This window comes from Polistes dominula, unplaced genomic scaffold (genome assembly GCF_049000335.1).
Source record: "Polistes dominula isolate Pdom_NZ unplaced genomic scaffold, Pdom_raw_medaka contig_37, whole genome shotgun sequence".
In the NCBI taxonomy this organism is placed as follows: Eukaryota; Metazoa; Arthropoda; class Insecta; order Hymenoptera; family Vespidae; genus Polistes; species Polistes dominula.
This window is the reverse complement of record NW_028301169.1, coordinates 558,615-575,110: the sequence shown is the minus strand read 5'-3', so window position 1 is coordinate 575,110 and position 16,496 is coordinate 558,615. Positions and strand designations below refer to the sequence as shown.

The window sequence follows — 16,496 nt, the reverse complement described above, 5'->3', positions numbered from 1 at the left end:
AACGCATATATCATGTTTAATGGTATTCTTATTTTAATATTAATTATTTTTGCTTGTAATTTAATCATGTAACAATGGCAAGTATGAATACTAAGGCAACCCTTTCATTATTTAATATTATTATATACTTAATATTAATTTAAACACGATTACTTTTCAACGTATTAGTGAATGTGTTTATCGTATCATTTATATATATATATATATATATATATATATATATAGCAGCAATTATATACAATTACTTTATTTACTATTAAAATAACAAATAATAATAATAATAATAATAAAAAAAAAATAAGTAATCATTATAAAGTTTCTTCTTTTTATCTAATCACTGAAAAAAACAAGCTTTCATCGTACATTCTTCGCAAAAAAAAAAAAAAAACCAAAAAGACAGCATTTTCAATAATCCAGAAGTATACTTTGAGTAATTCAATTCTGTAAGTATACTTCAAATATATTGTCATTATGTGTTTAAATTAATTCACTTTTTATCTAATTATATTCATTCATTCATTCATTCATTCACTCTCTCTCTTTCTTTCTCTCTCTTATTGTTAAGTGTTGCTGCATTATCTATCTTGATATTTTCATATCTTCTGTATTATTTTATCTATACTTTAATAGTTATCGATATAACAGACTCCTTCTTGCTTGATTATTATAAATAACGAACTTCATTGGTAAATGTGCTATAAAAATGAACAACAAAAATATATATAATTGTTTATTAAACATAAGAAAAAATATTCATAGAGATATACTACACATAGAACAGAGATAAGCCAGCGTACAACCTGTCAACGAAATAAAAAGAGATAGATAGAACATGGGAGGTTGATGTTGTCTCTCTCTCTCTCTCTCTCTCTTTAACTCATACGATACCGGCGCATGCGCATTAGTCTGCTAGTAGAGGTTAAGGTAGCTGGTATCGTATACATACGTGTACGATAAGCATCGACAAGTGTAATGCGCATGCGCCGATACCGCATGAATTAAAGAGAGAGAGAGAGACAACATCAACCTTTCGTTTTCTGCTGCTATATTCATGCAAAGATTTGTCTCCTCTACCTGTAATATATCTCTATGGAAATTATGGGAGGGGGAAACTTACCAGTTTTTTTTCAAAAATACTTCCAATATATATGATTTAATTATTAAATATATTTTTAAGGTTGTGTTCGTAAAGTGCAATAACTAGCATGATACCAAGACCCAATGATAATCCTAATGCTTGTAACAAGCATTGCCAGTGTGAACTACGTTCTGCTGAATGACTTGAAGACAATTCCGGAATCTATAAATAAGAAATATTAATATTTTGTATAGTTGACAGATACAAATTGATTATTAAGATAATAATATTGTAATATCGTTGAAATACTTACCATATCAACCAAAGCTATATATATAAACATACCAGCAGCTATAGAAAATATCCAACTGGTTGCTGCAGGTGTACTGCCCAATAAAACACCAAGTATCATACCAAATAAGCACAGCACCGATGACAAAAGATTATAAAAGACTGCTTGTTTAGCACTCATACCTGCCTTTAACAATACTGCAAAATCACCTGTTTACACAAAAATCATATTATTTTGTTTAATATTTTTCTTGATAATCAATCCTATTGTTAATTTAGTTTGATCTCTATCCAATTTACCTAACTCGTGAGGTAATTCATGACAAAAAACAGCAATAGCTGTAGAAAATCCACCAGCAATATTAGCTGCAAAAGCTGCACCAATGGCCATGCCATCTGTAAAATTATGTAGGCCATCACCCATTACAACCATCCAAGCTACACTTGACATTGATTCTGGTGCAGAGTGTACATGACCTTAAATAATACATATATCGATCTATTATATAATTAAGAAATGTACATTGAAATAAATATAATTATTACACGATGATATTAAAATTCATTCATTTCAATGAAATATATTTTACCATGCGAGTGTGTATGACCATGATGTTTGGTCTCATGCTCGCGTATAATAACTGTATAACTTTCAGATTCGTTTAATGGTATATCAGCACCATCAGCAGCATTCTTTTTTGCATTATTTACAATGGAATCATCCAATCTCCAATCGTCAGTTGTTTTTTTCTCTGCATCAGTTGTCATCATTTTTGATACAGAATTACAATTTTCTGTTAATGGTTTTTCCTCTTCAATGGCTGGTGGTTTATCTTCCTTGTTTTGTCGATTATGATGATTATCTGTAAAAAAAAAAAAGAAGTTTATTTAAAGTAAAGATATTAATTAGTCCAAGGTATCTAAAACTGTAAATTCATTTTCTTTTTTTTTTTTTTTTAATTTAAATTATCAACAAGTAAACGTACCTTGTGTTTCTGCAGTAATTTCTCCATAACAATATGGATACGAGGAATATTTATGTTTACAAAGTTTTTCTCCAACAGCATTACTGTTAGGACCATCGGATTCTCTCTTGACTCTCACACGTGATGGTAACTAAAAATAAACATTCAATTAAATGTAATAATCATTTAAAGAAAAAAAGAAAAAAAACTTTGTTGTATTATTCTATTTACTTTGTTACGACGTTGACGATGTTTTCTCCATTCTGCTAAAACTGTTAAAGCTTTTTCAGTGAAAAAGAACAACACTAGACCAATCATAGCTGTAAAACCTTTCCACATATTTAAATTATGTTGTTCTTCGTGATTTAATACAAGATTATTTTCATTATCATGACCATGCTCATGATTATGTGACATTGGTGACATCATTGCCTGTTAAATAATTTCAATCATTATTTTTTTTCATTTTTACATTGTAAAAAATAACAATGAAAACTTACGTGTGGTAATAAATGTATAAGTGCATCACCACACAATGTTCCTACAGCTAGGGCAACTAAGAATTGTAATAATTGATGATAGTAAACTTTTCCCATTACTGGTATTACTGCTACACCAAGCAAACCACAAAGACTTATAACTAAAATGCTAATCGTTGAGTACAACCACACTGAAAACAATCAAAAAACAAAAAAATAAACATATTCTTTATTAATTAATAAAAAATGATTAATATAATAATAAACAACATCATCATCATATATACTCTACCTTGAAACATGTTACGATTTAAATCTTCTGAATGATAATCAGTATCATCCATAACAGTTTTATAACTTTGTGGTACTCGAATACATCCAGTTCTTTCTGAACTTGATTCTCCTAACAACTGATAAAGGAGAACTGGACAAACACGTTCAAAAAGCCAGCTTGGTATTGTCGTGTCATTGTTTTTTGAATTATATGGGATACCTTGTGCAACCATATTTAGCAATTCTTTACTGTTTAAGCACTGAAATCATTAAATCATACATTGTCTTAATACAATATATCATAATAATAATATTCCATAATAAAATAATTAATATATTATAATATGTATATATATATTTACCCGTTCTTTATTAATTCCACTTTTATCTTGTAGGCCATTATTATGTCGTAAAGCTTTACTATCTGTAATCAATTTCAAATAAAATAATATTAAAAAACAAAATGTTGTTTTATGAACTTATTGTTAATCAAAAAAAAAAAAAAAAAAAACGGATGACTTGGTAAATTGAGAAAAAAATGTCTGATATAAAATTACACAAACGTATGATAAAATATAATATGAGTAGAATTTTTTTTTGCTGACATTAGACAAAAAAAAAGAAAATGTATTAAATTTTGTTTACGAATTATATATCAAGTAACAAATATTATTCTTCATTTAAATAATTCTAATCGTTTTTTGTAATATTTGAAAAAAAAGTATTCTAATTATTAACAACTTGTCTAATTTATAATAGTTTTACTCTTATGTAGTTGAATTTACATCTTATACAGTGAATATATTTCGGCAAAGATCTAACAGACAGGTCAATGAAATCAATAAGTGACTTATTAGGTCAATTGGACATATATTCAAATTATTAAACCAAGTCATCATGAAATAAGCATTTGTAAGCTTAATCAAGATCATTGTTATCGTCAATAGATAGATCACGTATATATATACATATATATATATATATGAAGTATATACACCAAATTACAGTTATATATATATTTAGGTGGGCATTCAAACTATGATATTATTATGATGGACAGGTTTTTTATTGCTCATAGTAAACCATTAATTAAAATGAATATTCAATTTCAATTTATTGAAATCAACTGACTGACTAATTGTCTCAAAAAAAAAAAAGAAAAAAAAGAAAAAGAAAAAACTATCCTTACTTTTAATTCTTTTAACAATTATTCTAACTAAATATTATTGAACAATATTCACCCAATTGATTATCCGACTGATTGATGTCCACATTATGATCATCATCTAATTTTGTAGAATCAATCAAAAGTGTTAATAAACCTAATTTTTTTAACATCATTTCAAAACCCTCCATTTTAATATCATGACCATCACCATAGGCCTCAAAGATTTTCTTCATGTGATTCTTCCCAATCACATCTGTATTCCTTTTTTTCGTATCCTAGATGATGAATCTTTGCTATGATCATCATTATTCAAATACATGGAGGATGATGATCCATGTTTTTGACGAATTGGTTGAATTTGACCAAGTCTTTCCATAATTTCCAAATGATTGTTCGATAATACATTGACAACAACATCATCATCATCATCACTCTTATGCATTTCTTCTTCTTCTTCTTCTTCATTATTATTATTATTATTACTTTTAACAATCTTCCTCTTAATCAAAACTTTCTTTTCGGAATAAGATTTATTATCAATTATCGACATAGTTTTATTCATTCCATTCATTTCTTGAGTATTAATGGACCTTTTAACGTTGTCCTTCTTTCTATCTGACGTATTATTATGTCTTATCTTAAAATAATCCTTAAGTTGTAACAATTGTTTAGATCTTGATTCAGATATTGACGATTGACTTGTTGAATTAGTAGTTATATTATCATAATTAATAATGTCATGGGATGATAATGTTGTTGTTGTTGTTGTTGTTGCATCTGTTATTTGAAAAACTGTATGTGCAGAGCATGGAATATGTGCAGCACATAAAACACATACTACGCATACAGTAACAAAGTGATGAGACATGTTGAAGTATCTTCAAAGATATTCTGTAAACAAAAAATATATATATATATATTTATATAATAATAATATAATTGTATTGCAATAAAGAAGACAACACAACAAAAAACCAACCATATTTAACACTAGATTTATGAACTGAACCAATTTGACTCATTTCACATTTTTTGTTTTTTTTTTTTTTTAGTTACGTAATAAAATATATTTAAATATTAATTACTATACCTTTATTATTCAATCCTTCATTGAAACAATGTTTGTAAGTCATTACAAAAATATGAAACAAAACATTCGTAAATCTAATGTTAACGATTAATGTGCAAGCATTGAGAATGAGAAGATTGTATTCAAAGAAAATAACATGAAACATTTATCTAGATCAATAAGATATATATATATACAGTAAAGTAAATAACTGCACAAAGATATGCAATTATTTAGTACATTGTAATAAAAAAAAAAAAAAATACTTTTATTTAAATTCTCTCCTTGTTTGTTACACTCTTTTTAAATATTGAATTCAAGTAAATCTGTAAATTGATAATCGAGTAAATAACATAAACAAATATGTTTTTACGGTCAAGGTAAAAACAATGAAGAAACAAATAAAGATGATGATGATGATGATGATGCTGGTTAAATCTAAATTTAAATAACGATTAATTTCATAATAAAAATCTATGAAAATAAAATGTTTATTTATATAAATGTAATAATACAAAATCAAACAATGATAAATGCTCGGAAAAAAAAAACAAATCTTTGTAATAACAAATAATTTGATTAAATACAAAAATTCGTTTATTACAGAGACGCCAAATTATGTAACAAACATAAGAGAGAGAGAGAGAGAGAGAGATCAATTATATATAGTCAACCCAAAAATGTATAGAAAATAAAATTCTAATGGAAGCCATTATTAAAACAAATGACACAATATAATTCATGTTTCAATCAAAATCATTTGTTTCATCAAAATGTAATATAAGAAATAAACGAAATATTTTCTTTTGTTTATTCTTCACATTTTGTTTTTCTCTCAATAAAAAAAATTGATAACATTTTTATGTTTTTATTATCAACAAAAAAAAAAAAGATGAAGAAAGCGAGAAAGAAAGAAAGAAAGAAACAATAAATGAAATGCATCAAATGATAAAAAGAATGAATAAAAATTATCATTTAAAAAAATGAACAATAAATTATTACCTATTCTATTTACAAAATAAATAAATAAAAACAAATATATATATATATATATATATATATATATATATAAAAGTAATGAAAAATTGAGGGAGATTATAAACAATGTAAATTGAATTTTTTAAAACCGGTATGATTGTTCCAAGAATGACGTGATAATTAAAGTAAATATAATTCATTAGAAAATACCATTAATGTATGGACATGGGAATAAAAGACTGTATAATACAATTGGATCATAAAAATGCAATGAAAGTAAAGGATAACAATGATAAAGATAAGAGAAATAGAAGGAAAAGAAGAAAAAAAAATGCGTAGGTTGACAAAAGGCGTTTTCATCGTCGCACCGAAATAGTCGCTGAGTTCGAAGGAAAGTTCGGTTCGGTCGGTCGGTCGGATGGTTGGTTGGTTGGTTGGTTGGTTGGTTGGTTCATCAAAAATAGTATTTTTAGCTGTCAAAAAAGGCGCATGGAAAGATTAAGTGAAAAGAGAGGAGAAGAGTCGCGCGAGCGCACTATTGCCATCTCTTTTTATCCTTGTTGTTCGAATAAAGCTCGATAAAATACCGGTACCGGCATCGACATCTGCAACAAACCACCAACAAAGCAACATCACACGGACATAACCGTTAAAACAAATTATTGAATTTAGGTTAAAATAATAAAGGACTGTGTCTAACAACAACAGCTGTGGTTGTTGATTTTAAAATAGACATGAAAAATATATGAGAGCTTTGGCCAAGCGTGGGATTATTATCACTTACTTTAATTCTCTACTATTACTACACTACACTACACTAATACTATTATTACTTTTAGTACACTACTACTGTTACTACAACTACTACTACTACTACTAGTATCTTCATTAAACTGGAGTCGCGCGCACAAATATAATCACTTTGCTTAAGGTATTAATTGAAAAGAAAATATGTCTGTTACTTGTCTTTATCGTTTGATTAATTTATCGTTTAAGTTTACCTCAACTATCCTTCTTAGGCTGGAGACAAAATTCCCGCTACGATATAGCATATGTTAATCGTGATCGACACGCACCCTTTCCGTAACACGCGCAAAGCTAACGGAGTCCAAAGGCGTACTAGTTTATATATAGGATAACCAGTCGGTTAAGGCAAACACCACCACCACCACCACCACCAACACCCCACCACTATCTACTAACAACCACCAACTACACCACTATTAACAGCCCATCATACAATACATTTCTTCTTTCTTTTTTTTTTTTTTGGCTTCTACTTTCTATTTCTTTGATCTTTTTCTACGTTTCGTATTTCATGGAAAATAAATCTACGAATTTTATCTATTAGATTTATGTACTTGAAGTCTTTTCGATTTTACGTTAGGATGGAGATACATTTGATTGTATGTGTGCGCGAGTAAGTAAAAATGCGTTCACGTTAAAAAGGTTACTCCTTGCGCACACGATACAATGTTTTTTACATATTATTTATTTAAAGATAATAAAACTATGAAGATATTTATTTATTTAATCCTATCTCTTCTATTCGCAGTTATATTTTATATATAATAAAGAAATCTTTGATTAGAAAGATAAATAAGGTTATCGTGCTGGACGATTGCTATTTTGCACGAGCCAATAGAATCGCTTTATTCGAATATACAATTTATAGTATTGACCAATGACCGATGATCTTCTGTTAGATCCTTATTTGTAAATTTTTCAACTACTATTTTCATTATTTCTAAAGATTAATATAAAACTTCTATTATTGATATGTTTACATTTGAAAAATATTTGTTTATATTTATGTATTGTTTTATCTAATTATATTGAATAAAAATAAAATGGCGCGAATATGACATATTAAGTAAATATGATTCTTAAGACACTTGTCCAAATTTATTTTATGAAAGATTTATACAGGATGTTTTATGCGATACTGCTAGCATTGGAAGCAATTCTTGGCCATAAATCTGCACATTCTTTAGCAACAGGTCCCGTAATAGCTGATCCTTTCATTTCGCCTTTATTATTAACAATAACTCCGGCATTATCTTCGAAGTATATAAATACCCCGTCCTTCCTTCTAAAAGGTTTCCGTTGCCGTATCACTACTGCAGGCATAACTGTAATTGCATTCAAAATAGTTGTAAAAACTTGTAACTATACAAACATTCCTTATACAATTAGAAATGATTTCTTAAATATAAAACTATACGTAAAGGTTAGAAACACTTATTAAAATGTATTCATTGAAAAGCTTACCCTTCTTCCTGAGTTCAGGTTTGCCTTTTTTCACAGTAGCGACAATCATGTCACCTGATCCTGCTGCTGGTAAACGATTCAATCTACCCTTGATACCTTGAACTGCTATGACGTATAGATTTTTAGCACCTACAATCAAATTAACAATTAAAACATGAAATATTTATACAAACAACAAAATTGCTAATATTTTTGTTTAAATAACAAATTTAGCTTATGCAACATTTAGAACGTTGTGTATTGGATATACTTAATAATAATAATAGCTAGGTTTCACCATGTGTTGCAAACAATAGATGCATACAACTAAATTAAGAGGTTATGATTTGTAACTTATAAATGAATTATTTATAACATACCGGTATTGTCGGCACAGTTGATGACAGCACCAACTGGCAAACCCAGTGATATCCTAAATTTCGCTCCCGCAGAACCACCACGACCTTGAAGAAGAAAAATTTTATGTTAAATTTAGTCATTGATAAACAATTACACGACACTTCCATGTGAGACTTAATTTCATCCACTAAAATCAAATTCACGCAATAACTTTTTACATCACTTAATATATTCATGCAATTAACACTCATTTTTCATTATTTTTTAAATAGATGTATAATTTTATAATTGATTTCACTGGATTTTTATTTTTCTAATAAAGAAACCTACCTCTCTTCGACATCTTGGTTCGATCTAAAAGACTTGTAAATGACTTTTACGGCAAACTATACGATTTTCACAGTCGTACCAACCTTATTCCGGAAGTATGTCTAGCTTCTAAGAAAGCCGCGAAAATTGAATGTAATATACTTCATTTTTATTATCTTATAAATATATGTCGATATTAACGTTTCATAAATCATAAAATAAATAATAATAATATAATATATTATATTATTAATAATATAATATCTTACTATATGAAAATATAAATATAAATATAAATTTGATCTGCATACATAATCTAGGGATATTAAATTTTGATGAAATCAAAATCTAACATGATCTACGTAGTATAAGTTAGCGCGAAAATTTAAATCTTATTGTATTCCTAATATTTCATTTGAGTTTACAATAATAGATATTCACAAAATAAAAATGTTATAATTAGCAATTATAATTATAATTAAACAAAAATCAACTTACAATTACATCATTTCAATATATACATATATTGTACTTTGTGTTTATTATTTCCTTAACATGAATAAAAATTGATAATTATTTGGTATAAAAAAAACATTAAAAAAAAGAGAAGAAGATAGGAGAAAGAAAATTTGTTTTTAATGACCTTAAAATTAATGGATTGTATTGAGCAATCATTCTGACTATTAATACTCAAATGATAAACATTTATTGGGGATAAAAAAGCAATGCTAGTTTATTTCTTACTTTATGAATTTATGTTCGTATATCCGGGTCAATGAAATAGTCTGCACTTGTCGAAGGTCATTAGAATTTACAGTTACAAAGGAACAGTTGCATCAAACATCTTTGCTCGATTAATCAAGTTTTATTCAAGATGAAGTGGTTACTATTTAGCAGTGTATTTTTAATATATACCTGCATTATTTTGTGTCAAGATATTGTATTTCCAAATGACGAGGAAATAACTCATGTTAGTGGAAATAAACCAATGGTATGTAAAATGTATTCTATACAAAATTCGTTATATTATTAGATAAAAATGATGTATTACTTTTTGTGTTCAGATAACAGATCGTATTCCTGTGTCAGCACCAGGTCATTGTCCTGAGAACATGCTCCTTTATCCTAGCGATGGAGACAAGCTTAGTTGGGTGTGCGATTGTAGACCAAGATTTTTGTACTTTCCTTTAAATGATTCATGTTATGAAGCTTATAGACAAGGACCATGTCCTCCACAACATTATGCTGTTCTTCCTGAAGGAGAAGCAGTTCCACAATGCGTTAAAAATCCATGTTTGGAAGATGGTTTAGTTAAATACAATAATATATGTTATCCTCTGAGAACAATTGGTGGTCCTTGTGCACCTGCTGTCTTAGGTGTCAATGCAACTACTTTTAAATTGGAATGTATACCAACAGATATTGCACCTTTTATTATAATATCAGTTCCTGACCGAGGTTGTCCTCCAGGTAGTCGTAGAACCACTTTTGGTTTATGTAAGATGAAAGTTTGAATTTCATTTCAAATGTTAAACTAATACATAAGAAAATATTAAACATAATAACTTAATTGTAAGAAGAATGTAAAAGGTACTTAATAAATATTCATCTTCTTGTTAAGACTTTGTTTTATCCCTAACTAAACAGCCTTTAATTAATAAATAATTGTGAATATTATAATGTCAATTATGTATGTAAAATAAGGATATTTTATAATCTTCTTAATTCTTTGACGTAAATTTACATGAATCATTTAATATCTTTTTAATTATTTCCTTGAATAGCTAATGACAAATTAATCGAATATCATATTTAATGTTTGCGGTATTTACTAACATTATCGATGACTGTTACATTATCGTGACAGTCACTAAAGAAAAAGAAATATTTGACTAACGTTGTACGTCCTTGTTTTTTATTTGGAATTTTTGTTTTTATGATTGAAAATAAATAAATAAAAATAAAAAGTACAAAAATTATATGAATTATATGATATAATAAATAATTTTTGTTTGTATGTCATTTATAATACGTTTTTTTCGTTTGAACAATATCGATAGAAAATGGCGGTCATTACCTATTCATATAAAATGATTTAATAATCCTCTATAGTTCCAAATAATTATAAAATACAGTAGTAAATCTATCATTTTTGAAAATTCTTATTTAAAGATTAATATTTATTGATGTAACATTAACTACTTTATTTTTTAATCACGAAAATAAATGTAGTCCTGAAGAAGGTAATTTAAACTCTCGAATCTCGATTCGAGATAAATCGTACCAATCGCTAAAAAAAATTTGGTTATTTTAAAAACGTCTAAAGAGTTATCTTATATGAGGTGCACCTTTTTAAACAATACTTTATTATTCTTATGAGTTTAATACATAGAGATACTACATATAGAGCAGGCAAGCCAAAAACTGTCGTCGAAATAAAAAGAGATAGAACAGGAGAGGTTGATATTGTCTCTCTCTAATTTGCGCTGAGCGGCGCATGCGCATTTTAGTTCTCTATGATTTTAGTACGGCAATAAAAAATGCGCATGCGCCGGTACCGCATTAGTTAGAGAGAGACAACATCAACCTTTAGTTTTTTGTTGTTATATTCATACGGAGACATTTCCACTTACACAACCGCCTATGGTTTGTTTCCTCTATCTGTAATATCTCTATGGTTTAATACTTGATAAAAAAAATTATGAGAAAATGTGAAAAAGTGTCCAGCGTTTTCTATAAATAATAGTTCAAAAACTTTCCAGAATGGCGCTGGTGTAGACAGAAGGTTTGGTATGAATGTAGCAATTGTAAACGAATTGAAGTATGCCGAGTTATGTAATAATGTAATAAATATAACGTGAGAAAACGTGTAGCTAGGAATGATTTTATTTCGTGAACTGTGAATAGTACACGTTTATTGATTTTTGACAAAACAGTTATGGGTAAAATGTTGTGTTGTGAAATTTGTGTTCCTTGTTTATTTCTCAATCCTATTTTAATAACATTTGGCGCTTCTTTTAAAATTTACCCTCAAGCTATTGTGGCGCCACCCTAATTGAATGCATTTCGTCGGGCACTTTTCATATACATAGATGTTACTCCTTACCTTAACCCTCCATATTTCAAACGCTATTCGCGTATTCTTAGAGAATTTACATCGATTAAGTTGTACACATTGATAAATGTTGTGAAGTTTCATTCATTCCATTCCATTTCATATCCGATAAGCTAAATTCTATTCGCAAAACCCTTTACTTTCAGATTGTTCTCAACTCAATTGGTCGAATGTTTCGCGGCATATATGTAGAATAAGGAAGCCATTAGACAAAAGAGTAAAAAATAATAACTGTCGGAGTTTTTAGTATTAACACAAGTTAAACGTAAGAAAAATAAGAAAGATTTCTTTTTATTTTTTTTACAATGGAGAAAGAAGGCATCTCGTGTTTCGATGATACACCTTGAAAATCAACTCATACTTGCATACATTAGATATTTAATTGATTCGCGAATGAAAAAAAGAAAAAAAAATACGTCATATAATCAAAGAACAAAGTATAGTTAGAAGTTTTCAAGGTGTTACTTTTACTTTCGTCTGGGCATCACTGCCAAAGGCATTGGACTCAACACCGTGGCATGTTCAAACGACGCACTAAAGATCCAAAGGTTGAGAACCTTCCTTTTTTTACACATTTGTTCTTTCAACTATATTTCAAAAAACGTCCTTTTTTTTTTTTTAACTTTCAAATATTGACTAATATTATTTAACCTTTTAGATTCGTTCATTTAATCTTTCAATTGGATTTTCATTATTTCATTATTTTATTTATGACAAATGTTACTAATTGTACATACTACATGTATATTAAACAAAAAAGAATTGTAATATACTGATCTTATTGATTTGTTTAATCTATTTGCAATTTTAAATAATATCATTTGATTTCAACTTAATTGTATTTAGCATGTGTACACATTGTTTAAAAGCTTTGTTCATATACAAAAAAAAAGTATATTTGTACTTTTGTTATTGTTAGAATAAAGTATCATTATATTTTATGTTATATTTACAGACAATTTTGGATTATTGAAGATTGAAGATCATCTGCAATACGATGAATTCAAATAATTGTTTCAATTTATCTCCTAATATGGAGAGAATGTGTAGAATATGTTTAACCGAAAGTAACAATTTAATATCTATTTTTTGTCCTAATCAAGAGGACGATAATTATCTAGGACTTGCACAAAAAATTCAAGTATGTGGTTCAATAGATATTCATGAGCAAGATGGATTACCATCTTTGATCTGTGAAAATTGCATTTACAAAGCAAACATTGCTCATGACTTTAGACAACTATGTCAACATTCCAATACCAGACTACGATTGTATTATAATAATCCTGGAAAATGCAATGTTATGGTAAATATTACAACAACGTTATTTTCATGTAATATTTAAGATTCATTATTAATCAAAAGTATTTCTAATTTTTACAGGATTCTTGTACACAAACAGATCTCTCTCCATGCATTGAATTACCAAAACAAATAACAAATACGCAAGACAATTCTTTCGTTAAACAAGAAATGCAAATAGTATCTAATTCACAAGATTTTAATAATACTAATAATACTTTTACTACAAATACACCCAATCTTGCAACTACTGACATTGATATGCAAGATGATAAAATTTTCATGAGTTCTATCGGTTTTGAAGGTTCTACTAATAAAGTCATTGGTAAAGAAGAATGTTCAATAGAAAATAATATCAATCAAGGTTCAGCTATTGAATCTGCTTCTCAAATAGATACATGTGATATCTATAGAATGATGGACGTTGATGATAAACCACAAATGGAGGAACATGGTATTACTACTAAAGAATCAGACAAACATTCAAATTCAAAAGCAGAAGAGGAAGATGACGAAGATGATGAAGATGATGAGATGGATGAACAACAATTTTCAACTGAACGTATGTCTGATGATACAGGAACGGAAAAGGAAGCACCTCCACAGAAACGTACGTCAAGTAGGAAGACAAAATCAATGGCAAACAAAACTTACAGCGAAGATGAAGGTGATGATAATTATTATGATCCTAGTAGCGATAGTCAAGATTCGGAAGAATTAAAATTCAAATGTAAAATTTGTTTGAAACGTTACGCCACGCAGAAAGGTTTGAAAAAGCATTCTCTTGTTCATGAAAAAAAGCACAAATGTAATATCTGTTTGAAATTATTTTATAAACAGGAAAATATGGAAAAGCATAAAAAGATACACGCGTCTAAACCACACGCTTGTCAATTGTGTCATGCGTGTTTTTCCAAATCTCAAAGTTTAATACGCCATTTAAAGTCACATACGGAAAAGGTAAATGATATGATTAAACAGATAAATACGGATGAACGTAAAGACGATGAAAATACGAAAAAAGAACCAAAATGTGAAGATGATACTGAAGATGAAAGTTGCGTTAACGTAAACGAACCAGACGAATTTGAAAATGCTCCCGAATTATATAAATGTGAAATTTGCGATCAGTACTGTTCTTCATTGAAAAATTTAAAAAGACACGCTCTCATACATGGCGATAAAAAATATTCATGCACAGTATGTAAAAAATGGTTCTTCAGACCAGACACGTTAAAAAAACACGCCGAAAAGCATGGACATGGATTATTGGATAATTTAGCAGAGGATAACAAATTATTTGATTCGGACGACGATGCTTTTCCAAATGATACGACGACAACTAATACTTTACCAGATAATGAAACTATTAAGAAAGAAGATAGCGAAGAAGATGGTTCTGGTGAATACAAGTGTCAACATTGCGACAAAATTATGGCTACTAAGAAAGGTCTTAGGCGTCACGTGTCCATGCACAAGCCTAAAGCCGAACCAGTAACTTGTGAAATTTGTAAAAAAGTTTGTGCTAGTCAAGCTCGTCTTGTTCTTCATCAAAGGACACATAAACCTAAGGAAAAAGTGCCACGAGAATATTTATGTCATATTTGTAGCAAGGTATATCCGAGTAATTCGTCACTAACATACCATATGAGAACTCATTCAGGAGTGAAACCACATGTTTGTAAAACATGTAACAGTGGATTTACAACAACTACCAGTTTGGCAAATCATATTCGTATTCATACGGGAGATAAACCTTATGTATGTCATGTTTGTAGTGCAGCATTTGCTGTTAGTTCAGCATTTAGGAGACATTTGACACGACATACAGGTGAAGCTAATTATCTCTGTAAAACGTGTGGCAAAGCTTTCAAACGACTTAGTACACTGAAAGAACACACTTATACACATTCTGGTGAAAAGCCTTATGTTTGTAAAACTTGCGGAGCTGCATATAGTCACAGTGGTAGTTTATTCGCACATCAGAAACGTTGTCGTGTCCAATATGGTGAAATGGTTACTGATGAACATCATCATGCTGTTGCTCATCATATTCATGTAAATAACGTACAATCTACAGTGAGATCGCTTACTGTGATAGGCCAGTTGTATTGAAAAATCAAATAACAGTTATACGAAACACTCCTATTTTACTTTACATTAAATATTTATGTAAAAGTCAATTTGTGGCTTTTTATGTTGCATCGTTGATGTATTTTATCGAGAATATTTTTGAATGTAAATATTTAGGCATCTCTTTTTTTTATTATTATTATTATTATATAAATGTAATAAGATACTTATATTTGATATATTAAATATAAATATCTTATATCAAACATATTTGACTAATATAATTTATGGATTAATTTCAAATATTTTTTTTATTTTTTTATCTTAAAATCAAAAATAATTGTCTAATCATTTTCTGTTATAGAAAGTACATTATTCACAATATGTTAAATGATTTTTCATATTATACACAATTTGATCTATTACAAGAAAAACAGCATAACGAGAAATATATATTCAATGAATTTTTAATACGAATTAATAACATTTTTTTTATTCATTCTTGCAAATAATGCATATTTAGGGGAAGAGACTGATTATTATTCATCTAAACTTTAGATATCTTCAAAATTGTAAATATTTCAAGCATTGTAACAATAATTATTTTGTCATAACTTAATAACTTAAATAGAAAGATTTCTTTTCATTTTTTCTTTTCTTTTTTAGCTTCTTTCATGTTGTTTCAGTATTTCAAATAAATAAATTAAACAGATGTGTATACAAAAAAAAAACATTAAAATATTTTTAAAACGATAACAAAAAGCCAACAACAAAAAATTAAATCAT

The 16,496-nt window shown here is 28.3% G+C and overlaps 4 protein-coding genes across 5 annotated transcripts; 2 read left to right on the top strand and 2 right to left on the bottom strand.

The window, feature by feature from the left end:
• Positions 1–1,147: 1,147 nt before the first annotated feature.
• On the bottom strand, positions 1,148–8,037 carry LOC107069974 (zinc transporter foi). Its single transcript, XM_089179070.1, is given in 13 exon segments — positions 1,148–1,300; positions 1,392–1,579; positions 1,670–1,846; positions 1,960–2,232; positions 2,356–2,485; positions 2,566–2,766; positions 2,835–3,004; positions 3,106–3,346; positions 3,449–3,510; positions 4,328–4,526; positions 4,529–5,145; positions 6,670–6,906; positions 7,303–8,037. Coding segments are annotated over 11 exon segments (2,382 nt in total). The 5' UTR covers positions 5,123–5,145; positions 6,670–6,906; positions 7,303–8,037; the 3' UTR covers positions 1,148–1,153.
• Positions 8,038–8,179: 142 nt separating this feature from the next.
• On the bottom strand, positions 8,180–9,314 carry RpL23 (ribosomal protein L23). The gene is made up of 4 exons (XM_015327740.2): positions 9,242–9,314; positions 8,932–9,015; positions 8,573–8,701; positions 8,180–8,433 (listed from the first exon to the last, which is right to left on the bottom strand). The coding sequence occupies exons 1-4, from the start codon at positions 9,252–9,254 to the stop codon at positions 8,237–8,239; spliced, it is 423 nt and encodes a 140-aa protein (XP_015183226.1). The 5' UTR covers positions 9,255–9,314; the 3' UTR covers positions 8,180–8,236.
• Positions 9,315–9,788: 474 nt separating this feature from the next.
• LOC107069977 (uncharacterized) lies at positions 9,789–10,840 on the top strand. Its single transcript, XM_015327741.2, has 2 exons — positions 9,789–10,211; positions 10,285–10,840. The coding sequence occupies exons 1-2, from the start codon at positions 10,095–10,097 to the stop codon at positions 10,732–10,734; spliced, it is 567 nt and encodes a 188-aa protein (XP_015183227.1). The 5' UTR covers positions 9,789–10,094; the 3' UTR covers positions 10,735–10,840.
• Positions 10,841–11,795: 955 nt separating this feature from the next.
• On the top strand, positions 11,796–16,441 carry LOC107069978 (uncharacterized). 2 transcript variants are annotated; one of them, XM_015327742.2, is made up of 3 exons: positions 11,796–12,883; positions 13,291–13,641; positions 13,719–16,441. In XM_015327742.2, the coding sequence occupies exons 2-3, from the start codon at positions 13,333–13,335 to the stop codon at positions 15,750–15,752; spliced, it is 2,343 nt and encodes a 780-aa protein (XP_015183228.2). In that variant the 5' UTR covers positions 11,796–12,883; positions 13,291–13,332; the 3' UTR covers positions 15,753–16,441. The 2 variants fall into 2 exon arrangements, with proteins under 2 accessions (XP_015183228.2, XP_015183229.2); XM_015327743.2 differs by lacking the exon at positions 11,796–12,883 and adding an exon at positions 12,916–13,099.
• The last annotated feature ends 55 nt before the right edge of the window (positions 16,442–16,496 follow it).